Below are 26288 nucleotides of genomic sequence, written 5' to 3' on the forward strand. Positions count from 1 at the left end.
CCGAGGGCAGCCCCAAAGCTGGCCTGGGCTCCCGCGCGGGCAGCTTTTATACCCCGCGCGGGACCCGCCCCTGCCCAGGAATTAGGTGGCCCCGCCCCCGCTCCGCCCTCCGCCCACCTGGGGGGCCCTGAGCCCCCGCTGCCAACCTCCAGTCGCGTTCCACCCTCCCACCCTGTCTCCTTCCAGCCCGGTGGGTGAGTTTTCTGGAGGCCGAGCTAGCCTCCTCAGCCAGGAGGAGGATGGCGCGGGGAATGGAAGGCGAGCGTTTGCAACGCCATCTCGGGCGGAGGAGGGGTCGCCAGATGCTCGGATCTCGCTTGCTGCAGAACAACCGAAGGGTCACGTCTCGCCTGTTTCGCACCGGTCCCCAGCTTGACTCAGACCCGGACTCTCGCCTCTTCCGTACTGGTCCCCATGCCTGACACACGACGACCCCACTAGAATGAGCCCCAGTTTTCAAGCTAGAAATGGGGAAGGAAACGGGCAACCGAACTTGGCCTCCAGTGGAGCCCGAACTGATTCATTCGGGATAGTTTCGAGCTCCAGAGGCCTGGGGAGCCCTGGAGGTCGGTACAGCCGGGGGTTCCGGGGTCAGGCATCTGAGCGAAGCAACGGCGCCCCCTGCTGGAACGACGCGACCAGGCCCGGAGGGGGTTGCAAGGTCTCCCCACCCCAAGATTCGGCCTTGGTTTGGGGTAGTGCCTGGGGACCCTCGAAGTGGGCGAAAGGAGGTTCACTGCTCTTAAGGCACTGGACGGACATCCAGGGGTTAAGCGGGACCGGGGGGAGCGAGGCTGGGGAGGGCAGAGGTCACCACCAATCACTGACACGAGCTCTTTATTAAGGCGCTTTCTCTGCGGTTGCGCTCCCCCTGCCCGAGAGGGGCCACGGAGGGGGAGCCCAGAGAGAGGTGCAGAGTACCACCTAGGTTGGAGAAAAAGCCTGGGTGCCCAGGGAGGGGGCGGAGTAGGGTCTCAGGTGTCACCGTTCTGAGCTGTAAATCTGGCGGAAGGAGCGTCGGCCCCTTGGCGAACGACTTTGAAGTGGGAGATCAAAGGTGGGGTGTGGGGCACAGCTTCCCGCGGAGACCCGAGGGGTAGTGGCGAGACCCCTGGAGAGCGCCGCAGGACCGAGAAACCGAGCTGCCTCGGAGACCTGGGGCGGGAAACCGCAGAGGAGCTGAGCCGGACCGGTGCAGAGCCTGGAGCGGGAAGAACGTCCCCTCCTCCAGCGCCCAAGGGCCCTGCAGCGCTCCTGCCCAGCTGCTTGCACCCACTGCCCCCACACCCCATTTTCCAGGGCTCGCTCTTCAGCTCTTTCCAAGGCGGGACGAATACCCCCACAAACGGTCCCAGCCCTATGTCCCTGCCTGGCCCCTCCTTGCCAGCGTGGCCAAGGGTGGAGCAGGAAGGCTGGCAGATCTCGCAGCCCTCACCCTTAGGACGCAGGAACAGTCTAGGGACCAGGGGGGCTGTGCGGGGCTGGGGAAGAGGTGGGAGGAATGAAACCAGAGGAGAGGCCTTTCGGTGTTCTGGGGATCGGGCTTCTGCGACAGAGGGAAATCTCACTAATGGGTGTGTTGAACTAAGGCAGCAGAGGGATGGAGGTTACGGTGCCAAAAGGACTTCTAGCTGCCCCCCCCCCGCCCCCGCAGTAGCGGATCACCCGGCAGACTGGGAGAAGCCTGTCTCTTCCTATTAGGCCTGGTTTTAGAGGTCCAGGTTTTGTGTGGGAGAGCTGATTTCGAGGTGAGGTGGGTGTCTGGGCTTCTGGAAAGACAGACAAAACAGAGGTGGTGGAAGGAAGGGGGCCCCTGGGGAGGGCTTAGGGCCTGGGGTTGCAGGCACAACCGAGTTCCTCCCCCACCCTCCGGGTTCAGCGTCGCTGTAGGTAAAGGGAGGGAGGGGGATTAGGTTCTGACAGTGGAATCCGGCTCCTAGCCAAAGGGATGAGGACCGAGTGGAGGAGGGAACTTGTCAAAAACAGACTCCTGCTGCCCCTCCTTTCCCCTCACTCCTCCCGTCTCCTCTCCCGTCTCTCCCAAGGTCATTATGTCCACTCTGGTCCACTCTAGCCCCTGAAGCCCCCAGCTGCAAGAGTCTAGTCTTCTAATGGGCTCCCTCCTGCAGAAGAGCCTGGGCAGCGACCCCCACCCCCTAGCTTTGTGACTAAGGATATTGAAAGCTCAGCCCCGGGCTGGGGGGGGGCGGTGTAGTTCAGTGGTAGAGCCCTTGCCCAGCATGTTGGGGCCCCAGGTTCATCTCCACTGTAGCAAAACAAAGAAACATAAAACCTCACCCAAGGATGCCTAACCCTAGGAGGTATGTCCTCTGGTCCCTTAAGGCTCGAACAGGGGAGCACAGGCTCGAAGGCTTGGCTGGGGAGGTTGGAGTCCGAGAAGGGGCTCCCTGGGGTGGGGGCAGGGAGGCCTGGGCCCACTCCCTTCCCCTCCCTTCACTTCCCCTCTCCCCCACAACCAGCCAACTGGCCAGGATTTCCAAAGAGACAGAAGTGAGACAAAGAGAAGTCGGGCTGGGAGGGGAATTCTTTCCAGATGTGAGTGTTTGCGGTTTGGCAGCTCCCGGCCTGAGCTCCAGCCCCAGCACCCCAACCCTGCTGAGGGAGGAGGGTAGAAGGTCCAGCGCAGGGTGCTAATGAGTTGGAGCTGGAGGTCTCAGCCTCTAGCAGCCCTATTACCCCAGGGGAACAGGGGGCACAGGAAGGTGTTTAGGGGAGATGCTGGGGAAGGGGATTGGGGGACAGGGAGGAGTGGGAGAAGAAAGGGGTGGGGGGCCGGCCCGGGAGAGGGGACTAACAGAGATGGATGGGAGAGCCCAGGGGCAAGGGGCAGGGGCTTGGAACCTGGCAGTGGGGAGGACAGGGCCAGCATCAGCCAGTCACAAACAACTGGCTTTAATTTCCCGCTGGGATCAATAAGGAGAAGGAATTTCCCCGTGTCCTGGCCTTTTAATTGCGACCAAATCTGCTGCAGACCTGCCCCAGGCGACTCTTCCCCCCTTCTAGGAGCCTCGGTCATGCCCCTCTTGGGGCTCCCCCAGGAATGTGGAGACTCTAGTGGGGGGAAGGGTTCAAAGTTGATGAGAAAAGCCGGGTAGGGGTAGCCGAGGCGGGATGGGAGTGGAGAGGCAAGGAGACAGACACTTGGGAGGGTTAACAAGGGCCATTGGGGAGCTTTGTTCCGTTGTAAAGTGCCTGGGAGGAGAGTTTTGCCGGTTTTGCACTAGCCAGCCAGAGTGGCGATGGGCTGGGTGAGGGGTGTGTGAGTGGGGTAAAACGTGTACAAGATTGAGGGGTACAGAGCTTCTAAGAGGAGACACCCCCATCCCGCTCATCACTCCCTTGAGTCTAGGTGTGGGGAGAGGGACCACCCAGTTCAGCACTGGGAAGGGAAGGGTTGACTGCAGATGGCAAGAGTGGGCGAGTCCTGAAGCCCCCACCCACACCCCCAACCAGGACCGGGGAGATTGTCTGGCCAAAGTCAGCACATGCAGAGAGCCTCACCCCAGCAGTGTTACTGCATCTGCTGGGTCAGAGGGTTTGCTGGCTGAGACTCAGGTAGAAATTAAACCCAGGTGGGGCTGGACACCTGGGGCTTGCCACTCAGCCAAGTGGGCTGCCAAGAAACCAGGACTTTACAGAAGACAGGGAGGCCCTCGAGCCACTGGGACGAGATGGTTGCTGTCTCCTGGCCCCTGAGACCTGAGGCTTCCCTGCCGCAGAGCACAGACTGCCGCATTCTGCTGCCTGGTCTGCTCTTGTCCTTTGTACACAGGGGATTGAATCCTGAATCCGGGGCCTCTGTCACTGAGCTACATCCCCATCCCTTTTTATTTTTTTATTTTGAGACAGGGTCTCACTAAGTTGCCGAAACTTGTAATCCTCCTGCCTCATCCTCCCCGTGTCACTGGAATTATAGGCGTGGGTCACCAGGCCCTGTGCCACATTCTTACCTGTCTCTGGGTTCAGGAACCCAGCTCTTTTCAAATTTTGATTTGCATCCCACCTCCACCCCGCAGAAATTGCCATTGAAGCAGATTGGATGGGAGTTAGACCAAAAAAGGCTCTAGTGACAGGAAGTGAAGGGTCAGGGGACAGGGTCAGAGACCTAGAAGGCAACTCATTTCCTAGAAACACTTGAGCACAGGAGATCCTGCGGACTAGGGAGGGTAAGGGCAGAGAATCCTGAGGGACCCAGAAAGAGAAAGTCCACCCAAAGACGGGATGACGGTGACCTCCAGGGCCAGCCTGGAGCCTGGCAAAGGGAAGCAAGTGCGGCCCAGGAGGGTCTCGGCCATGGGCATGGCCGACTGTGCGAAGGAGGGGCCGCAGGCAGGAGGAGAGGGTCCGCGCAGCCAGCACCCAGGCGGAGCCTCTGTTGCTCTTGGCTCAGTGACTCTTTCCCAGCCCCAGCTGCCAACGCTCTCCTCAGGGCTGGGCTGGGCTGGCTGAGCCGAGGGAGGAGGTGGGGACGCACTGCACTGGCTGAGGACATGTCCGGACTGAGACTCAGTCCCCTGGATGAAGACTGTGACCTGCCGTTAAACTCTGCTTGGCTTTAAGATCCAGTTTCTAGGGCCAGACCCCTGTGCCACTCCCAACCTCTGCCCCTTAACCCCTGGCAGCCCGGGGCAGGAGGGACAAGTTTGGCAGACGGGATGCCAGAGTTTGCATGGCACCTGGGAAAGCGGCCACCGTGGAAAAGATGCGCAGACTGCAGCCGGCTGCCATCCCTGCCCAAGACGCTGCCATCCCCTGAGGATGGGAAGTGGAGGGAGACTGGGGATCTGCCTCTCCATCCTGTGCAGCGCTGAGATGATCTGGAGTTTTTGGAGGAAGAAGGGGTGGGGGAGGGGGCCGCAGGCTGGTGGGCACAGGGCCAGATATCCAGATCCTGGAATTGAAGAGGAAAGAGAAGCAGGAGGGGAGCAGGGCCAGTCCTTCCAGGAGGAGGACTAAGAGGGGCCAGGCTCTGGGCTTTGAAATTCTGAACGGGGCACAGAAAAAGGACATCGGACTCACTGTCCCTGGGGACAGGGTAGAAGGGCTGACAGGTCAGCCCCTGGAAGGAGCTCAGCCAGCTTGGGCAGAGCTCTTCTCCAGGGCTCCTTGGGGTTCCTATTTCTTGCTTCTCTCAAACCCCCAAAAGCAGCCATTGTCTGCAGACAATGAAACCCAGTAGCTTATTCCCCAACCTGACCGGCTGGTGGCTCTGGAAGGAGAATGGGTTCCCAGGATTGATAATAAAGTCAGTTTCCCTAACCCCAGGCCCTGCCTGTTGCAGAGCAGACCTAGGCCAGAGGGCAAGACTCCCCAGAGGCAGTCTGCGGTATAAAAGGCTTGGATGAGGGAGGGTCCCCAGGGAGGCCCCCAGGGGCCCTGATTCCCACCCCCTGCCCAGACCCTGCCATCTTCAACAGGAGGGATGAGAAGGGCTACAGGAGTTCAGAGTCTGGCCTCAGCCAGGGTGGGCCCTTGTCCTTCCCATGACCCCCACCCCACCCCTCCTCCTAGCAGAGCTAGAGATGGACGGCAGGCGGGGGAGGCCCCAGACTGACCTAGACCTAATGGCTTTCTCTGGGCAGCTCAAACAAAATGGGAAAAAGATGTGTGAGGTGGGAAGCTCCGATTTCCTTTCCCTGCAGGCGCCAGCTCTGGAAAATGTCAGCTGTCAAAGAAAAGACGGAATAATCCCCTGCCTCCCCCTACCCAGGACTCCTGCCCCATCCCATCCACCAGGGCCCTGCCTGCCCAGGTTCCCGGAGGAGGACTCGAGCGGAGGCCTGTGGGTTTCAGTTAGCCAGGCTGTAGGTGCCCACCCTGATGAAACCCCCTCCACCACCGCGACTCCCCCCCATCCTGGGGCAAGCAATGTATTCTGAGCTTTGGAACTTGGGATGGGCAGGGACTTGCTCCTGAGCGATCAAGGGAGCCAGCAATACCTGCCTTTCACAGCTATAGGCCTCACCGCCATGGTCTCACACCTCCCAAATCCCAGAGCTCAGGGACTAGCACCACGTTTCCAGATGATCCAGAATATTTGTTAGTCAGTCTCCCCTAGAGCCAGCACTAACTGGCCTACGGTCAGAGCCATGCTGGGGACAGGACACTCCGTGGGAGCAATCTTTCTGGTTGATTTTGGACACTTGTTGTGGGTTAAGTCTCCTCGTACACTGCTGGACCCTCCAGGTGCTAGGTTCCTAGGAGCCCCAGGGAACTGGATGGAGGAAGCCCCTGCCTTGGAGTGTGTGTGTGTGTGTGTGTGTGTGTGTGTGTGTACATGTACATGCACCTAGTCCAAGAGCAAGCCCTTTCCCCAGTCCACCCTCCCCCACTTCAGAAAACTTTCCCAAGAAATACCCACTCTGCCAGCCCAGGCCGTGTCTTGGGCTGCCAGGCTGGATTGTCTGCCTCAGCCTCCTGTGGGTCCTGGGTGTGGGCTCCCTTCCCTCCTAGTTCCCAGGGCACAGGCAGTCATTGCCTCCTTCCTCCTTCGGTTATGATTTGGATCCTTCTCATGGAATCTTTCCAAAGAAGCGACCAAGCAGGATTCCACAGCGTAGAAGGGAGTGAAGGGCCTGGCTTTTGAGGAGCTGCTGTGGCCTGGGGTGCCGGAGGATGTACGTTGCTAAAGCTGCAGGTGCTCTGACAGGTCAGGGCAAGGTTGGTCATAGGCACTGGCCTGGGAGAGTGGCACTTATTCAGTGTCCTCTGCTGTGCACAAGCTTCCCATGTGCTGTCCTGGTCTGTTGGATTCCAAAACATTGTTCTTAAACATTTCAGAATGGAATTTGGTTGAGCTGAAAGAGGATTAAGGTGTGCTTGTCTTTCTATGCCAGATTCTTAAAAATACCTTCTTTCTCTCACCCTCCCCCACCTCTCTCAAAATCCTGGGCATTATCTTTTTTTGTGTGTGTGGTGCTAGGGCTTGAACTCAGAGCCTCCTGCATACTCTGCAAGTGCCCAGCCACTGAGCTTCAGTCCCCATATACATCCCTTCAAAGAAAGCATAGAGTTGGTGGCAACCCTAATAAGATTGGAAGGCATAAAGAAAAATAAAGAAGACGGGCAAATGGCACATGCCTGTAATCCCAGCAACTTGGGAGGCTGAGGCAGGAGGATCACAAGTTCAAAGCCAGCCTCAACAATGGTGAGGCACTAAGCAACTAAGCAACTCAGTGAGACCCTGTCTCCCAATAAAATATAAAATAGGTCTGGGGGTGTGGCTCAGTGTCAAGTGCCCCTGAGTTCAATCCCTGGTATCAAAAAAAAAAAAAAAAAAAAAAGAGAGAAAGACAGACAACACCAGGAAGTGCCTGCAGCTAAGTGATGAGAGAGCAGAAGGACAATACCACAAACACCAGTGCAGCTGCCATTACCATGGCCCACGCCTGTAATCCGGCAACTCATGAGTCTGAGGCAGGAGGATCGCAAGTTCAAGGCCAGCCCAGGTAACTTAACAAGGCCCTGTCTCCGAAAGGACCAGGATAGCTACTCAATGAAAGAGAACATGCTAGCTCTTTGTCCATAAAATAAAATTCTAAAAATCCTCAGAAAGAAAAAGAAAGGATTGGGGATGTAGCCCAATGGTAGAGTGCCCCTGGGTTCAACCCACAATACCACACCCCCCTCCCCAAAACAAACTTATTAAATTGCAAAATCACACTTGGAGCCCAGTATCAATGCAACACACTCTCCTGTTAAGCTGTGTGCTGGACTTTTTTTTTTGGTACCGCGTAAGAGGGATTGAACCCAGGGACAAACTACTAAGCTGAGCCACATCCTCAGCCCTTTTTTTCCCCTTTAGACAGGGTCTCACTGAGTTGCTTAGGGCCTCACTAAGTTGCTAAGTCTGGCTGTGAACTCATGATCCTCCTGCCTCAGCCTCCTGAGCCACTGGGATTATAGGAGTGTGCCACCGTGCCCAGCTGGTGGACTTGAACTACAGTATAAGGTAAATTAAAAATGCTTTGTGGACTACAAGATGATATTGTACTACGCACTATAGATGGAGGCATTCATATATAACCTGGCACATCGCATTCACACAATTGTCTCTGAATTTGAACTTGGACTAATGTGCCTTGAGGCAAGATCATAATTACAGTACTGTTGATCTTTCCCATTGTCAGCTCTAATCATCTGTTAAACTTGGAATCAAATGAGTCCTACTTGGAGCCTCTGCCGATAGATCAGAGGTTCTTCAGGTAGAGGATTCAGTAGGGCCATCCCAAAATACTTGTCCCCTTTACCCTTTCAAGAACCATTTTGCCAAATGGAGTTTAGCAAATATGTTTGGTAGGATGTGACTCTCACTCTCTCTTTTCCTATCTCATTTGCAACAAAGGCTCTTTGAACCTTATATGGGCCAGGAGTGGTGGCACACACCAGTCATCCCAGCCTGTCATCCTAGCTACTTAGAAAGCTGAGCTGGAGGTTTGCAAGTTGAAGGCAGCCTTGGCAACTTTGCAAGACCCTGTGCCAAAATAAAAAACAAAAAGTGCTGGGGATGTAGGTCAGTGGTAAAACACTGCTGAGTTCAATCCCAGTATTGCAAAAAAACAAAAAGAAAAAAGAAAACCTCCTATGTCATGCAAAGTAAGCATCCTGAGAGCTTGGATTTGTCCTGCATATTCTGTCAGAAGTGACAGCATAAGGCAGACAGGACTTGTTGAGATTCAGACAGCAATCCACAATGGGGCTTAGATGAAGTCAGGACCCTGGGCAGTGACAGAAAAGGAAAGTAACTAAAATATAGACGGTCCCAGGCACCCTCTCGAGGTAACCTGGACTCTGATTAGAAAGTTTGCTGAGGGTGACCTATTAAATTCTGTGAGGCCCTCCATCTTCCAGGTTCTTGGTGAGCACAAGCAGACTGAACTTTTTCCAACAGGGTACTCAAGAGAAACCAGGTGCCTTTCTACACACTGGGTGGGTGGCGGGTGGGGCAGAAAAGTCAGTAACTACCATGACACAAAGTCAGTTTTGTTTTAGCTAATAAGAATTCTGAAGACTCATGTTAAAGACTTTCCCAGTTTGCTGATCACATGCGCTTCTAGGTTTTGCTGTGACCTTCCTGGATAATTCCCGCTTAGAGCTGTGTGTGTGTGTGTGTGTGGGGGCCCTGGCACCTCTCCATGAAGCTAGGACATTACAAGTCAGGCCTCACAGGAACCACCTTGCACCTGCGCGAGTGAACACTATAGTGCAGCACACAAGGACCAGGCTGTCTTGGGGCTGGTTTGGCTGCAGCAATTTCCTTTCCGCTGGGAGTTCTGGCTGCCTCTGGCCCCTGGCATCAGACCAGCTTCTCAAGAGAGCACAAGTCCTGGTTGTCCATTTGGAGTATTGCATTCTCTCAAGACAGAATGCAGACAGTAATCCCGGACACAAGGTCAGACCCGTGACTCACCTTCCCAAGATGAGGGTGTGTACCACCAGGAAGAGCTGGCAGCAGGACCAGGCTGGCGTCACCAAGCATCCTTCCTCCCCCACTCTGTCCCTCCCTCATGCCCACTGAATCATTCTCTGCCTTCCTGTCCTGGTCATGCATCGTCCATGTCAGGATATTTTCATGGTTCGGGTGTCATTTTGGGTGTGCTGGTTGATGTGTGGTTGGGACCAGGACAAGGCATCATGTGTGTGACTTGGGTTACATACCAACGCTTGGTCAGTGCTTCTCCATGACTTCCAGTAGACAGAGGCCTCAGTTAGTGTCACCCACAAGGACCCCGGGACCCTCACAGAGCTATACAATGCCACAGTCCCTATGACAATGCTATTTAATGTGAAGTCAAAAACAAACTACAAACCCTGCCAGCTGGGGACATAGCCCAGTGGTAGAGTGTCTGCCCAGCGCACATGAGGCTGGGTCAATTGCCAGCACCACAAAAGGGGTCGGGGGAGAAATAACCACACAACTGTTTTCCATTATAAAAATTTATCAAAGAGATCATCTGAGTTTTAGACGCTTGGTTTAGCAAAGGTAAAAGACTAAAAACAGAAAACAAAAACATTAAAACCCGGTTAACTCATTTTCAACCTTCTAAGAAGAACCTAAATTAAATAAATCCTCTACTATTCTAGGTAAGAAACTGCCTTTCTAAATCAGGAAAGTTGATTTCTAAGCTACACTCTTACCTCACTGTCTTCTAGCCTTAAGAACAAAACCTCAGTAATAGTGGCTCTTCTCAAAGTTGGTACGTGGCACCCTAGCAGGCTGGACGCAGACTCTGCAGCAAAAGCAGGGTCTGAGATCCACAATGTGACCAACCATTCTGTATCCAATCAGGACACTTTTGAAAGTGAAAGGACGCTGTTCATTAATTGAGAATAAAAAATGCTGGGCATGGGAGCACAGGCCTCCAGTCCCAGCGACTCAGGAAGCCGAGGTAAGGAGGATTGCTGGGGCCCAGGAATTTGAGGTTAACCTGGACGATCCCCCAACCCCAACCTGTCTCTAAAAAACAAGAGACTTATGGCCACCCTAGTGATAAGGCAATGTGGGAAACTACATTTCCCAGTATGCCCTGCCCTGGAAACCAAAAAGCCTGACTGGCACAAAGCACCCTGGGACCCGTGGTTAGCACCATATAAGCAATCCAGGGCTGGAATCTGACGTGAAGGTCTCCTGCTTCCATGGGACACTTAACCAGATACAGGACACAGAGCTGAGGTGAGATTTCAGTGGATATTAGGTCTGGGGAGGAGAGTGTCTCCCCAGCAAGTCCAGCTTCCACAGGTGTGAAATGAGCGGAGGCAGGCATGGACCTGCTGCCCTGGTTCTCCTGGGTGCGGCCTGTCTCCCCACAGCTGCTAGTTTTTCGAGACATCCTGGGCCAGGTGTTGTTCCCACTCAACTTCAACCAGCTTGTACAGCTCCATGGTGGCCTGGGCGTCTTCCACAGAGGAATGGCCCTTCCCGACCTGAACAGGAGGAAGAGAAGAGCATGAGGCCACAAAAATGGTGTTCTTCCTGGTGATCCTGCCCCCTGGCGGCCGCTCCATGCTGTTTTTCCTCCAGCAGGCTGGCTGCGAAGACACAACTCTGGGTCCTTACTCTTTATCTAATCTCAGGGCTTGAACTCCCAGGAAATTCTTTTTTTCCCCCCTTTTGTGGTGCTGGGGATTGAACCCAGCGCCTTGTGCACCCAAGGCAAGCGCTCTACCAACTGAGCCATGTCCCCGTCCTCCCAGGAGGTTCTTGCTACCATCACCTCAGTCACTTCTGTGGCAGCGTGTATCATTCTGAGTTCTACAGAGAAGGACCAGATGAAAGACAGGCCTTCTGAGACTCTCCCCCCTTCCCAGTCCCCCAACTGCTCTCCATGTGACCCGCCCACAGCTGCCTCCTGGGAGACCCCTCCTCGAATGCTAAGCACGTGCAGCATGTGACAGTCCTTACATGGGCTTCATGTTTTTTTATCTTTGATTTTCTTGGTCCTGGGGATTGAGCCCAGGGGTGCGCTACCACTCAGCCACACCTCCAGAACTTTTTATTTTTTTTGAGACGGGATCTCACTAAACTGCCAAGGCTGGCCTCGAACTTCCCCCTGCCTTAGCCTCCCAAGCAGATGGGCCCACACATGTATGCTCCTTATTCTTTTAGACCACCACCGGCTTCTTCCTTCTGTTTAGGGTTCTGCAGCCCCTTTGGACTTTCTTTTCCTTTTCCAAAGTACTATCTGGAACATTCTGTGAAGGAGGAATTATTATCCACAGGAATTACTATATCTGATGCACAGATAGAGAAACTAATAGGCCCCTGACCCCAAAGCTCTCCCCACTAGAGAAGCCATTTGGAGCCCTACAGCCTGAGCACTTGTGGGGTCAGAGCCTGCAGAGAGGAAGCGATGAGCACCTGCAGTGCACCCAAGGTGTGTGTGAAGGGGTGGCGCTGAAGGAGAGGTTACCTGTATGTCCCGGTGTAGCAGCTGCTTGGTGAGGCGCTTCAGAGACATGGTGGCATTCTCCGGGCAGTTGGCCTTCCGGTTGAGGAGGGGGATTTGGGAGGTGTCTCGGGTGAGGGACTTGGGGTGAAAGTACTGCAGGGCTTTGAAGTCATTGTGGATGGCATGCCCTACCACTATCTTCCCCAAGAGTATCTTCAAGATCTGGAAGAGGAGTGAAGGAGGGGGTGGGAAGAAACAAGACACAGCTGGAATCCTGCAGCCAGCAAGTCCAACATGGCCACTGGCTCCTCTTTTTTTATTTTTATTTTTTTGGGGGGGAATACCAGTGATTGAACTCAGGGGCACTAGACCACTGAGCCACACCCCAGCCCAATTTTGTATTTTATCAGAGACAGGGTCTCACTGAGTTGCTTAGCACCTCGCTGTTGCTGAGGCTGACTTTGAACTCGTGATCCCCCCATCTCAGCCTCGGAGGTGCTGGGATTACAGGAGAGTGCCACCATGTCCAGCAGTCCCTGTCCCCCCCCGCCAATGTGACACTGGGATTGAACCAGGGGCACTTTACCACTGAGTTACATCCCCAGCCCCTTTTCTTTATTTTGAGATAGGGTCTTGCTAAGTTGCCCAGGTTGGCTCAAACGTGGGATCCTCCTGCCTCAGCTTTCCCAAAATGCTAAGAAAACAGGCACTTGCCACTGTGCCCAGCTCCCTCTGGTTTCTTTTCACCAACAGCCCACCTCCCCATCCTTGAAATACTCTCTCCACATTTTCCTTCTTCTGAAATACACATGGATGAGACCCACGAAGTCAAAGACGGGCTCTAGGGAGACTAGAGAAGCCCTCCCTCAAATTACAGGCAAATAAGTGAGTATGGTTGCTTTGGGGAGAAGGGTCTGGTTTTCATCACTCTCGCAGGAGTGATGAAACTGTCGAGGCTTAAGAACTGTCGAGCACAGTGAGGCACCCCTATAACCCCAACAACTTGGGAAGCTGAAGCAGGAGGATCATAAACTCAAGATCAGCCTAGGCAAGACTCTGTCTCAAAATATAAGAAAATAACAAAGAATGGGGATGTATCTAAGTGGCAAAGTGTCCCTGGCTTCAATTCCTAACACCCAAACAGACAAAACCACTACAAACTAAAACTGCAGAGAAAACCTTATTTACACTAGTCTTGGAATCAAGAAACTTCTCACCATTTTATGGTCTTAAAGCATGAAGACATACTACCAAGGAGGACAATCAATGAATGCCTGCGGGCTCTGAAGGCCATTCCCCAAATGGCATTCCAAACAGACTGAGAACAAAAGCAATAGTCCTGCAGGGCCTTCTAAGACCCCAATCAAAAAGGCCACACTCAGTGAGCATACCTTAGTTAATCCCAGCCTGGTCACGGGATAGGGATAGTGCTTTATGATGAAAACCACAGGCAGCCCAATTAACTGAGCATTTAGTTGCTCATGGCAGCTTCCTGTCTACGACCACCTTTTTTCATGTCCTTCAACATAAGCTCTCATTAAAGGTGAGACAAATCTAAGACCCACCTTCTGTTTCTCCCAAGCCTTTACTCAACTGTGCCCCTGTGAAGAGGATGTCCTTTAATTCTTTCTCCCATGTTTTGACTAATAACCAGTCGTCTGACCTCTGACCAACCTCCTCCAAGGACCTCTGGCATTGAAGGAATTATTGTAGCAGAGCAGGAACCTAAAACTGCAAAATGGACTCAGGGTGCCCTCTGGTGGACTCCTAAGCAGATTCAGCTTTCACTCTCCTCTTCCTTCACCGGCCCCAGCTCAATCTCCTTTTTTGTTTCCTATTGGCTCTCAAAATTTACCACAGGGAGCTGGGGTTGTGGCTCAGTAGTAGAGCGCTTGCCTGGCATGTGTGAAGCATTGGGTTCAATTCTCAGCACTGCAAATATAGGCCCATCAAAAAAAGATTTATCCCAGAGCCAGATGAGTGGGTTGGCTGAATGCATGAGAACTCCTGTGCACTGACCTGTGTTTCTTATGCCTTTCACCACAGGCCGCCTGCCTCAGTTGTGCACCCGATGCCCTAGCTCTGACAGCTGTCTGCTCTCCCCTACCAGCACTTTATACAGTGTCCCAGGATATTTTTTTTTTAAAGGAATAAACTTGACTCATTTTTATTAGAGAAGTGCTGAACACAAGTTATATTTTTAAAATATGCTTCTAGTTGTAAGTGAACACACAGTGTCTTTATTTTTACGTGGTGCTGAGGATCAAACCCAGTGCCTCACACATGCAAGGCAAGTGCTTTACCATTGAGCCACAACCCCAGCCCACAGGCTATTTTTTTTCTTTTTGCGTTACTGGGGATGGAACCCAAGGCTTCCTTATGCTAGACAAGCAATCTACCACTCTTACCCAGGCTGGCCTCAAACTTGGGATCCTCAGCCTCCAGAATAACTGAAATTACAGGCATGTGCCACTGCACCCAGCTCCCAGGCCGCTTTTTTGCCTTGGGAAGCCCTCTCTACCTGGCTTCTCTCAATCCTAGATTCCAATTCCATATGGCATTCCCCAATAGCACCTTCTCTGGACCCTCATGCCTGCTATCTGCTCAGTTTCATTACTAGCTATTGGGATGGGGGCACAGCTCAGTTGGTAGAGTTCCTATCTCTCGAGCACAAGGACCTGGGTCACTACAAATTAAAAAAAAAAAAAAAAGCACTTCATTACTGGCTGTTACTTCTCTATGCATACTTCAGTCCATCCCACTTGATACCTAAAATAGGTATTTGTTAGTGAAATCCGTTGTATATTCCTTTCAACCCTTCTTACTCCCCAAACAAGCACTTTTTGTGAGGGGGGGCGGTGGGTACTAGAGATTGAACTCAGGGGTACTTGACCACTGAGCCACATGCCCAGTCCTATTTTGTATTTTATTGGTCTCACTGAGTTGCTTAGCGCTTGCTAAGCTGCTGAGGCTGGCTTTGAACTTGAGATCCTCCTGCCTCAGCCTCCCAAGTCGCTGGGATTAGGGTGTGCACCACTGTGCCCAGGAAAAATGAGCCTTCTAAACCATCTGATACTTTTTTCTCTCCCTCTACAGTCCTTTAGTGTTTGCTGAAGATTTCGGACAGCTGGGTGTAGTGGCACACACCTGTAATCCTAGACTTGGGGAGAATGAGCCAGGAGGACCACAAGTTCAAGGCCAGCCTGGGCAATTCAGCAAGGACTTGTCTCAAAACACAAAAAGGGGTGGGGATATAGTTCAGTGGTACAGTACCTACTGGGTTCACAGCCCAGTACCAGGGGAAAAAATGTCTCAGACTACACCCACCCACCTCACTGTCATCATCAAGACCCATGCCTCTCACCTGGCTCCGAGCGGTCTTGAAGGGTGTAGCATTCACCATGTGCTTCTTGCAGATACCGCTCCATTTGGTCCGGTAGTCCACAATGTGGCAGGGTGGAAGGATGTATTCATCATAAAGCACATCTCCATCATAGTTGACAATGCTACATCGAGCCAAAGAACTAACATGCCCTTTGGGTCCTGTGCCCACCATCTCACAGTCAATTGCCACCATCTTTCCTGGAAACTTCTGGGATATTCCAGAGCACTTACTCTCTGAGTGAGCTCTGGTGGAATTCTGTGTGGCATTGTTCTGAGGAGTGTTCTTCCTCTGGGGGGTCTTCTTTTGGGAGCAAGTTGGGTGGCTCTGAATCTTTGGAAGGGCACTCTGGAATTCCCCCAGCAAATCTACTTTAGCTGCAACAGAATTAGCCTTCTTTGAAGGAGCAGGGGTCAGCCAAGACACTCCAGCTTTCTTGTCCAGGGACAATCCTGACCCACTGCTGGATGCAGCTGTGTTCTTTTTTGAAAGGGGAGGGGTCTTGCAAGTACCATCTACTCTCACATTTTCCCCTTTCTTTGGAGGTTCTGAGTGTAATTTAGGCACCCTGCTAGGAGTCTGCTTCTTTTTATTGAGAATGCCCCTCTGTTCCAAGAGCCGCCGCCTCTTAACAAACTTTAGATGCTTGGCATTTCCTTCCAATGCCTTTTTTGGTGGAGATCTCCCAAAATCCAGATTCAGGAGTATAGCAGACATGAGGGCAGTGGATGATGGGACAGCAGTTAGGAAGAGTGGCTCATGGATAGGAAGAGGATGAGGGGCTCTTTTTCTAATGAATCACATTGTCCAACATGAGCAGGTCTGCAGAAAACCCTGGGAAAGAAAGCGATCCTGGTACCTGCACCCATAGGCCTAGAGGAAGAAATGAGATAAGACCAATCTCTGTGGGATTTAAGAGAGGGAAGGCATCAAAACAACTTATCAGAGGGAAAATGAAACTGTATCATGAAATGATGGAAGGAGTACTGGTGTGAGCCAGGAAGTCCCACGATTCACAACTGCGCGGTCTTAGGAGTGTCATTCACCTTTTAAGGTCTCAGTCTCATCGTAAAATGAAAGGGCTGGGCTCAGCTGTGGAGTGCAGTGCTTAGCAGGACGGAGGCCCCGGGTTCCATCACCAGCACCAAAGAAAAAGAAGGACCCAAAGGGCCCGTCGAGTTCGAAGCCTGAGGTCCGGGAAGCCAGAACAGGCAAGCTCTGTAATCCGACCAGAAAGACAATGTCTAAGATGCTCAGGTGAGGAGTGTGACACCGGAGTACGGCACAGGTGGCATCTGAGTCGTGAGCCCACGAATAGAGACACAAATCCAGGCACCCCTCTCTCGGATCTGCTTGGGAGGAAGTAACCTCCACGCGCATCTTACCCAAGTCCTCCCAGGCAGAGACCTTTGACACCACACGACAGCGGTGCCGGGTGGCAGGGAATTAACAATCGAGGTCGCCCACCTCAGCAAGCACATTCCGACGGTTCTCCCGGTGGGGACCGTCCCCACAAGCCCATATACCTACCTCCAAGATGGGCCCCTCTAGGACCGGAAGCGTCCCGAGCCTGAGGCGGAAGTCGGCGCGCGCCGACGAGCCCCGGGACGGCAGGCGCGCGGGTTGGAACGTGTCGGGGGCCGGCGCGCGCGCGCCCGCAGCGCCCCCGCTTCCGGTAGCGAAGCCAATGATTCCGAGTGTGTGAGGAGCGGCAGCGGCGGCGGCGGGGGCGATGGTGTGGGTGGGGGCGGGGGCGGGATTCGCTCCCCGGCCCCTCTAGCTCCGTGGAGGTACAACTCGAAGGTAAGGAGAAGCCGCTACTAGTCCGAACTGCAGCGCGCCGGGAACTCAAGGCCCCACTTCCGGGAGGGGAGGGCCTTGCACGGGAAAGGGCGGGACTTAAGTTTCGCCCGCCCACTTGGCGAACGTAGGGCGGCTGCGCTGCTCTGTGGCGTCACGGCGCTGACACCCCGCCCCACTTGCCTCGCAGCCGGACACCGCGCAGTCGGACGTCTTGACTTGTGACGTCGAGCGGTCGGGGGCTGAGCCTCATATTTGTAACTCCAGTATGGTGTCCCGGAGAAGCTGCGTCGGACACCGGGCTCGAAATTCTTCCCGTTCTGCCTGCGGATGAGCCCGGCCCGGGTCCTGGGCCAGCGCGGTTCTGACCCTGGGTCCACTTTCCCGCGCAATCTCGCCCGCTGCGCCACCGGCTGCATCCCGGGATGCCGGGTGTCTCCGCCCGGGGCCTCTCTCCGGAGGAGAGGAGGCAGCTAGCTGTGAACCTCACCCGTGTCCTGGCACTCTACCGTTCCATCCTGGATGCCTACATCATCGTGAGGCCACAGGGCTGTGGGCGGGGTGCTGCTGGTCTTGTGGTTGGCTAAGTGCCCACGACAGGGAGAGAATTTGGAGAGTTCTATGAGTTTGTTTTTGTACAAGAAAAGCTTAAAACTGGGGTGATTTGGGACTGGGGTTGTAGCCTAGTGATAGAGCGCTTTCCTAGCACGTGTGAGGCACTGGGTTCGACCTCAGCATCATATAAAAAATTTAAAAAAATAAAAATAAAGGCATTGTGTCCATTTACAAATAATAATAATTTCAAAAAACCTGGGGCTACCCCCCCTTTTCTAATACTTAGGTTGTTTTTCTAAGTTTCTCAAAATCCAAGGTAATAAAATACATGGACATTTGTTTGAGCTGGGCTGGAGGTGCGTTGAACTCTCCTAGAAATACAAGAAGTGTTCCAAGAACTCATGTGTTCATTCATTCATTCATTCAAACCTTGAATAAATTCCTTGTTTTGTGGATAGTTCAACTTGGGCATCAGATAGACTAGGACTAGAATCTTACCTCCTCTACTGTGTTAACCTTAGGCTCTTCTCCCCCCCCCATCCCTCCTCCTCTTTCTCCTCCTTTTATTCCTACCCCCAGTTTAATATGCAAAGTGGATCTCTATCTGAAGGATCATTGTGAAGAACAAATGAGATAATGTGTAAACAGCACATCCATTGAGTTGTGTAGACCCCAAACCAGAAACCATCCTTGATTCAGCTCTTAATTGATCCACAATCTAATACTTCAAGTTCTCTACCTTCAGAATAGATTCTAAATTAATTGTTTTGTTCTATATCCATTGCTATTATACTGAAAGCCACCATCTCTCTCCTAAACTACTTCCTAATGTCTCTCTGTATTTACTTCTGCTTCTCCATAACCAGCTCTTCACTGAAGGAGCCTTTCAAATGTAAGTTGTATCATGACATTTCTTGCTATCTAGGTCCTTTGATGAAATAATTTTATTATCTACAAACACGTATATAGCTGGGTGTGGTGGTGCACACCTGTAATCTCAGCAGATTTGGAGGCTCAAAGCCAGCCTCGTATCAGCAACGTATCAAGGTCCTGAGCAACTTGGTGAGACCCTGTCTCCAAATAAAATATAAAAAGGGCTGGGGAAGTGGCTCAGTGGTTAAGCACCCCTGGGTTTCAATACTCGGTACCAAAAAACCCACTGTATATGATCTGGCTGTTGCCTCTTCATTCCTCATCAGATTTCATTCTCTTACATTCACTCTGCTGTACTTCAAATTGGCCTGATTTCTGTTCCACAGATATGGCAGGCATCTGGGCCTTTACAGTTGCAATTATTGATCTGTCTGGAATGCTTTCCTCCATAGAAAGATAATAGAGCAGACTGGTTAAGATCAAGGACTTGAGTAAAACTGGTTTCAAGTCCCAGTTCTGCTACTTACTAGTTTTTTGACTTGGGCAAATTATTTAATTGCTGTATCAGTTTCCATATCTGTAAAATGGGGGTTAAAATAGCATCTACCTTAAGCCCCAGAGGTGGCTCACATCTATAATACTCATGAGAGGCTGAGACAAGAGGGTTGCAAATTCAAGGCCTACCTCAGCAACTCAGTGAGGCCTTAAAGCAACTTAGTGAGACCCTGTTTCAAGATAAAAGTGGGGAGGGCTTTGGATGTAGCTCCTTGATAAAACACCATTGGGTTCAATCCTCAGTACCAAAAGAAAAAAAAAAAAAAAAAAACTGAGTCATTTGTTTTTTTCCTTTTAAATTTTTTTCTTTTTGGGGGGAGGGGGTGGGCACCCGGGACTGCTTTGACAGTAAGCTACCTTCCCAGTCCTTTTTATTTTTGAGACAGGGTCCCTCAAAGTTGTTGAGGTTCTCACAAAATTGCTGAGGCTGGCTGGTCTTGAACTTGGGATCCTCCTGCCTCAGCCTCCTATTGCTAGGATTACAGGTGTGTGTTACTATGCCCAGGTAAACCACCTGGGAGTTGAGGGCACTGGAGCAGGCTTGACAAAAGAGCTGATTCTAAAGAGTAGGAGGTATTTGCTGGTTGCAGCCAGTGGCCATATGGGCCAGCAGTGCTGGGAGGAGGCAGTAAATTCTGCAAAAATTTTATCTCTGCTTTATTTTTGTATTTTCTGAGCTTAGATTAGAAACTTGGTACATGACCCAAACAAAGTCCAGAATTAATTAATTAGTTAATTATTGTGGTACTAAGGATTGAACCTAAGTGTACTCTATCTTTCTTTCTTTTTTTTTTTTTTTGTGGTGCTGGGGATTGAACCCTGGGCCTGTGCATTCGCATTCGAGGCAAGCACTCTACCAGCTGAGCTATATCCCCAGCCCTACCATTTTTAAAAAATGAAACAAGTTATTTATTTTTTCCATTTTTAAATGGTGCATTATATTTGTACATAATAGTAAGGTTTGTGGTTAAAATATTCTACCATTGAGCTACATCCCCAGCCCTTTATTTAATTTTGAGGCAGGGTCTCACTAAGCTGCTGAGACTGGCCCCAAACTTGTGATTCTCCTGCCTCAGCCACCCAAGTTGCTGGTATTGTAGATTTGGGCCACCACCCCCACTTAGCCCTAGAATTTGTGGTGAATAAATCAATGAGCAAAAATACACAAATGTTCAGCACATACAACAACAGGTTATCGCCAGGGAGAGAAAGTGGGGGAGAGTGGGAATGATAGAAGATAGTATCCTGTTGATTGCTTTTTTCCTCTTCCTACAGGAATTTTTCACAGATAACTTGTGGGGCACACTCCCTTGCTCATGGCAGGAAGCGCTGGATGGATTGAACCCACCACAGCTGGCCACACTGCTACTGGGGATGCCTGGGGAAGGGGAGGTGGTCAGGTATGGCCAAAGGGGTCCTGTTCTGGGGAGCCCAAGGCACTCGGTCCTGCAACAAGCTATTGCTCAGAGTCTCTTGAGCTTTTCCTGGGTCCTTGGGTTACAAACTGGTGCCCTGGGAATGTGATAGGGTGATTCACTGGTGGCCTGGGCTGGAATATCTCAGGTACAGGTCGGTGTGGCCACTCACCCTGCTGGCCCTGAAGTCCACAGCCTATGCCCTGGCCTTTACCCGGACGCCTGGCTTTCAAACCCCCTCAGAGTTCCTGGAGAACCCCAGCCAGAGCTCCCGACTGACAGCCCCCTTCCGGAAACACGTCAGGCCCAAGAAGCAGCATGAGATTCGGAGACTGGGAGAGGTGAGGAGATGGCTGGAATGTAGATGGTATCTGGGAACCCAGGCACTCCTTAAGTCCATGGGTTACAAGTGTGTGCCCCTTTCCTCCCATGGAAGCCCTAGAAGTTCTCTTCCTGAGCAGTTATACTGTAATCATATCTCCATCGTTTTGCTGGATTGATTGACAAGCTGTATCTCAATCACTCTTATTCCCATTTTTGCATCTTCAGTCTGGTTTTAGCTTCACCAAGGCTCTTATTCTGTGGGGGAGATTGAGTCACTGACCTAAAGGGAAAGAAAAATGGCCTCAACCTGGAAGGGGCACCACCCTCATCTTTGACTGGTTTCCCTCTCTTGTATCTATCATGGCACCCTCTATCCACCTTACATTTCCATCTTTGACTCCTGTACCCTCATACCCAAACACTCTTCCCTGGTGTTTGCTCTGGGAGTCAAGAGCCGATGGCCAGGAGACCTTTGTTCCCTCCTCTTTCAGTTGGTAAAGAAGCTGAGTGATCTCACAGGATGCACCCAGGTTGTGGACGTGGGCTCAGGCCAGGTGAGATAAACCCCTGGTTCACTGTCTTTTTGAATCATGGGGACATCTAGAAGGCAGGTAGTCAGACCTCAGGCCCAGAGAGGCAGGCGCTGAGAAATGGTGCACCAGGCGGGGCAGAATTTAAGCCTTCTGTGGGGCCTGAAATCCCAGTGTCCAGACCACTGAGGATAACAGTGGATAGGGCACTGAATGGGGCTTCCTTTGTCCTCCTCGTGCCTTCAGGGCCACCTCTCCCGCTTCATGTCTCTGGGGCTGGGACTAAAGGTGAAGAGCATTGAAGGGAATCAGAGACTGGTGGAGAGAGCCCAGCGCCTGGACCAGGAACTCCTTCAGGCTCTAGAAAAAGAGGAGAAGAAGAACCCACAGGTAGGTTAGCCCTTACTGAAGTCTGGGCTGCAGGAGCAGGTCTGCTTGGCTGGAACTGGGCATGGAGATTGAATCCCCACTTTTAAGTTTCTTGGCTTGACATGGTTATGTCCCTGTTTCTGCTATCTTTTTCCTTTCCCCAAAGCCTCCCCACATCGCAAAGGCACTTTTTAGTTACAAAGTGCTTTCCCTACTAAGTACAATAGCACATGCCTATAACCTCAGCAACTCAGGAGACTGAGGCAGGAGGATTGGAAATTTGGGGCCAGCTTCAGCAACTTAGCAAGGCTCTAAGCAACTTCAAGACATCGTCTCAAAAAGTAAAAAATAAAAGGGCTAAGGATATAGCTCAGGAGTAAAGCACCCTTATTTTTAATCCCCAGTACCAACAAAATAAAACACCACTCTTCAGTGGTGAAGAGTCCCTGGAATCATTCCCCAGTACCCAAAATGACAAAATGCTTTTCACACCAATATGTTCTTCTCACAACAGCCAGACGTGGCCAGTCGGGCATTATTACTGGTTGTGGTGCTGGGGGTCAAACCCAGGGCCTTGTTCATGCCAGGCAAGCACTTCACCATTGAGCTACATCCCCAGTCCTGTCGGATACTAGACTCGTTATTAGTTAAGAGCCAGGTATGGTGGCAATTCAGGAACTCGAGGCAGGAGGATCACAGGTTCAAGGCCAGCCTGAGCAACTTAAATCCTGTCTCAAAATAAAAATAAATAAAAAGGGCCGGGAATGTAGTTCAGAGTGTGCATGGGGGGCCCTTGGTTCAGTCTCCAGTACTGCAGAACAAAACCCTGGGGAGGCTGAAGGTGTGTAGCTCAGTAGTTGAGTGTGGCCCGCCATGCACACTCAACTACTCACAGACAAATAATAATAATAGGAAAAAAGAAAAACTGAGTTTGACAGATGAAAATATTTATAAAATTAATGGTGATAAACACAAGAGTTTATCTTGTCTCTGGATTCATGGTCCAGCCCTCCCCTGTGGCCCAGCTTCTTTCCCACATTCCTTCTGAGGAAGTGACAGTGGACAGGTCTTCCAGTGGCCTGAGGTGGTCTGGGAACAAGAAACTTTCCACCTGTCTTTGTCTTGTCTTGCCTCCACAGGTGGCCCAAACAGGCCCTCGCCATTCCCCTTACCACGTGGTCCAGTGGGTGGACCCCACAGCCCTGTGTGGGGAGCTTCTGCTTCCGTTGGACAGCTCACAGTGTGGCAGTGCCCGCCTGCTGCTGACGGGCCTCCACGCCTGCGGGGATCTGAGTGTGGCCTTGCTGAGGCACTTCTGCTGTTGCCCAGAGGTGGTGGCCCTGGCCTCCGTGGGCTGCTGCTACATGAAGCTTAGTGACCCTGGAGGCTACCCGCTGAGTCAGTGGGTGGCCGGGCTGCCTGGCTATGAACTGCCCTACAGGCTCCGGGAGGGGGCCTGCCATGCCCTGGAGGAGTATGCCGAGCGGCTACAGAAAGCTGGCCCTGGCCTCCGAACCCACTGCTACCGAGCAGCACTGGAGATGGTCATCCGACGTGCCCGGCCTGAGCTCCGTCGGCCTGGGGTGCAGGGGATCCCCAGGGTCCACGAGCTCAAGATTGAAGAGTGAGGTTGCGGTGGGGGGTGGGGGATCACTACCTCGAGACCCCACTTGTTAGCACATCCAAAGAAAAGCTCTTGCCCAGAGAGGTGATGCCAGTTTTCTGACTGGGGCGACTTCTTCAAATTTCTTTGAAAGACGATGTTCATTTGCTGGGAGCAGTGGCACGCTCCTGTAATAATCCCAGCTACTCAGGGGGTCAGGCAGGAGGATCACAAATTCAAGACTAACCTAGGTAATTTTAGCAAACTGTCTTAAAATGAAAAGTCAAAAGGGAGGGCTATATAGTTTAGTGGTAGAGCACCCCTGGGTTCAATCCCCGTTACCACCCAAAAGAAAGGAAAAAAATTATGTTTATTTATTTATTTGTGTTTGTTACTAGGGATTGAAGCCAGGAGTGTTCAACCACTGAGCCAGCCCTTCTTATTTTTTATTTAGAGACAGGGCCTCACAAAGTTGCTTATGGCCTCGCTAAGTTGCTGAGGCTTGTTTTGAACTTGAGATCCTCCTGCCTCAGCCTCCAAGGTGCTGGGATTATAGGTGTGTGCCACCATGTATGGTTCATAAAATTTGTTTTTTGCAGCACTGGGAATTGAACCTAGGACTTTACTAGGCAAACTCCACTACCAAGCTAGACGCCAGCCAAATGAAAAGTTGTATTTTTCCTTTTTTTTTTTTTTTTCTTTGTGGTACTGGAAATAGAACCCAGGAGTGCTTTACCACTTTTATTTTTTTAAATTTCAGGATAGCATCTCACTAAGTTGTCAAGGCTGGTTTTGAACTTGTCATCCTTCTACCTCAGCCTTCTGAATGCCTGAATTACAGGTGTGCACAACTGGGCCTAGCTTTTATAGTTTTTTAAATGCTTAAAATATGGCTAATTTGGACAAAACTGGCTGAAAATAAGTTTTTGTATCAGTTGATATTGGCAGAATTCACAGCGAGAGAAACATTTAAAAATGTATGTTAAGGCTGGGATGTAGCTCAGTGGTAGAGCACCTGCCTAGTATGCATGAGGCTCTGGGTTCAATCCCTAGTACCATAAAAAGAGAAAGAAAGAAAACACCCATGCGTATTAGGTCAGGCACTATGGTAAATGCCAGCCACTCAAGAGGCGAGACAAGAGGATCTCTTGAGTCCCTGAGTTTGGAGCCAGCCTGAGCAATATAGCAAGACCTCTCCCCTATTTGTTTGTTTATTGTGGTGCTGGGGATTGAACTCAGATCTTGAACTTTCGAGGCACGCACTCTACCAACTGAGCTATGTCCCTAGCCCAAGACCTCACCTCTTAAAAGTAAAATAAATGAGGCTGGATACAGTACTCACACTAAGAGGCTGAGACGGGAGGATTGCATGTTCAAGGCCGGCTTGGGCAAGTTAGCATGACCATGTCTCAAAAAATAAAAAGCACTAGGGATGTAGTTCAGTGGTAAAGTACCCCTGGATTCAGTCTTCCCCAGTACTGCCAAAATAATAATAATAAAATTTGAAAATACATGTTAGGGTAGCAAAGTTCAAGTGGGAGGTAGAGGTTTCTAAACCCAAACTGAGTGCTGATTGGGGCTGATTTCACAGATATGTGCAGCGTGGGCTACAGCGAGTGGGACTGGATCCCCATCTGCCGCTGAACCTGGCGACCCTCCGGGCCCACCAGGCCCAGGAGAACCGTGTGGTGGCCTTCTTCAGCCTGGCACTTCTTCTGGCCCCGCTGGTAGAGACGCTGATTCTGCTGGACCGGCTGCTGTACCTTCAGGAGCAGGGTGAGGAGCTGGAGTTCTGGGGTTGGTTCTTCAAGTCCCAGGCCCCACATCTGCTGGGCCTGGGTCATCACTGGTGGGCTGGGGTATGGGGTTTGTTAAAGAATGCACATTCCGGCCTGGGGATACCCCTCAGTTGATAGAGTGCTTACCATGCATGCACAAGGCCTGGGTTCTGTCTCTCACACGCACACACACACACACACACAAACGATTAAAAAAAAAAACCCTACCAAGTGAGCCTCTGGTGGTGCCTTCCTGGAACAGATTTTAAGCAAGCACTCCATCATTGAGAACTTAAGAACAGGGTCTCTTTTGTCCCCTTGGGGAAAAGGGGTGGATGTTTCAAGACACTTCTGATTAGCCCTTTCTTCTAGGCTTCCATGCTGAGCTCCTGCCCATTTTCAGCCCAGAGCTGTCTCCTAGAAACCTGGTTCTGGTGGCCACCAAGATGCCCCTGGGCCAGGCCTTCTCTGCCCTGGAGACTGAAGACAGCTGACATACCCCGAGGCAGACCCCTCTGAAACCCCATGGGTACACAGCAGCCTGCGTCCTCCCTGGGATCCCAGCTGTCCACCAGCTTCGTTTCATACTCTCTCCGTCGTGATATTGTGTGAAGTTTTATTGTTAATTTATTAAAAACTGGGCTGGGGGTGTGGCTCAGTGGCAGAGCACTTGCCTAGCATGTGGGAGGCCCTGGGAATGATCCCTGGCATTGAAACGAATCAATAAAGAAAAGCATTTAAAAACAATGACTTGACTTTCATTCCTATTTTTGGGGTGTGGGGGGTGATACTGGGGATTGAACCAGGGGCACTTTGCCACTGAGCTACATTCCCAGCCCTTCTTGTTGAGACAGGATCTCACTGAATTGCTCAAGCTGACCTAAAAATTGCCACCATCCTGCTGCAACCTCCAAAGTCACTAGAATCACAGGTGTGCGCCACGGTGCTCAGCTCTTCTATTTTTATAAAGAAGAGAACAGACACGTGCCCTCCTCAGCAAGAGGTCTGGGTAGCAGCTTGTGCTGCTCGGAGGTCTCCTTTGAGGAAACCTTTTTCTTCCCTTGTTAAGAGTATGCAGCCCTGTCCTGGGAGGGCTTCCTTCAGGCTGGCTACCTTTCACCGGGTTCCATGTCAACAGGAAGACAAAGGCTCCCTCCTGCAGGCCCTGGATATGGCTTATGGGCTGGGTGCCACT

At 51.7% G+C, this 26288-nt stretch overlaps 2 protein-coding genes and 1 non-coding gene across 9 annotated transcripts; 2 read left to right on the forward strand and 1 right to left on the reverse strand.

Moving 5' to 3' along the window:
- Positions 1–9941: 9941 nt before the first annotated feature.
- On the reverse strand, positions 9942–17157 carry Isg20l2 (interferon stimulated exonuclease gene 20 like 2). Of its 4 annotated transcripts, none has more exons than XM_076862254.1 (4): positions 16822–16885; positions 15274–16164; positions 11931–12131; positions 9942–10944 (listed from the first exon to the last, which is right to left on the reverse strand). In XM_076862254.1, exons 2-4 carry the CDS (start codon positions 16006–16008, stop codon positions 10834–10836), a joined length of 1047 nt encoding a protein of 348 aa, XP_076718369.1. In that variant the 5' UTR covers positions 16009–16164; positions 16822–16885; the 3' UTR covers positions 9942–10833. The 4 variants fall into 4 exon arrangements, with proteins under 4 accessions (XP_076718369.1, XP_076718368.1, XP_076718367.1 ...); XM_076862253.1 differs by having other exon boundaries at positions 15274–16509; positions 16822–16867; XM_076862252.1 differs by having other exon boundaries at positions 15274–17156.
- On the forward strand, positions 16902–25840 carry Mettl25b (methyltransferase like 25B). Of its 4 annotated transcripts, XM_076862247.1 has the most exons (9): positions 16902–17094; positions 17282–17627; positions 20350–20474; positions 20638–20830; positions 21305–21367; positions 21590–21733; positions 22852–23336; positions 24907–25091; positions 25466–25840. In XM_076862247.1, exons 2-9 carry the CDS (start codon positions 17517–17519, stop codon positions 25585–25587), a joined length of 1428 nt encoding a protein of 475 aa, XP_076718362.1. In that variant the 5' UTR covers positions 16902–17094; positions 17282–17516; the 3' UTR covers positions 25588–25840. The 4 variants fall into 4 exon arrangements, with proteins under 4 accessions (XP_076718362.1, XP_076718366.1, XP_076718363.1 ...); XM_076862251.1 differs by lacking the exon at positions 22852–23336 and having other exon boundaries at positions 25466–25579; XM_076862248.1 differs by lacking the exon at positions 16902–17094 and having other exon boundaries at positions 17266–17627.
- Positions 24305–24376, forward strand: Trnat-agu (transfer RNA threonine (anticodon AGU)). The gene has a single exon. It is a non-coding gene; the product is annotated as a tRNA-Thr (tRNA).
- Positions 25841–26288: the final 448 nt, after the last annotated feature.

The sequence above is a fragment of the Callospermophilus lateralis genome, chromosome 7, assembly GCF_048772815.1.
Source record: "Callospermophilus lateralis isolate mCalLat2 chromosome 7, mCalLat2.hap1, whole genome shotgun sequence".
Lineage (NCBI taxonomy): Eukaryota > Metazoa > Chordata > Mammalia > Rodentia > Sciuridae > Callospermophilus > Callospermophilus lateralis.

Excerpts from the sequence above, each read along its gene's own strand:
- Mettl25b (XM_076862247.1), top strand. The coding sequence starts at position 17,517 with ATGCCGGGTGTCTCCGCCCGGGGCCTCTCTCCGGAGGAGAGGAGGCAG. Across the intron at positions 21,734-22,851 it reads AGGAGAAGAAGAACCCACAG|GTGGCCCAAACAGGCCCTCG; the intron begins GTAGGTTAGCCC and ends TTGCCTCCACAG. Across the intron at positions 25,092-25,465 it reads GCTGTACCTTCAGGAGCAGG|GCTTCCATGCTGAGCTCCTG; the intron begins GTGAGGAGCTGG and ends CCTTTCTTCTAG.
- Isg20l2 (XM_076862252.1), bottom strand. The coding sequence starts at position 16,008 with ATGTCTGCTATACTCCTGAATCTGGATTTTGGGAGATCTCCACCAAAA. Across the intron at positions 12,132-15,273 it reads TCAAGACCGCTCGGAGCCAG|ATCTTGAAGATACTCTTGGG; the intron begins GTGAGAGGCATG and ends CTCCTCTTCCAG. Across the intron at positions 10,945-11,930 it reads TGCTACACCGGGACATACAG|GTCGGGAAGGGCCATTCCTC; the intron begins GTAACCTCTCCT and ends CCTCCTGTTCAG.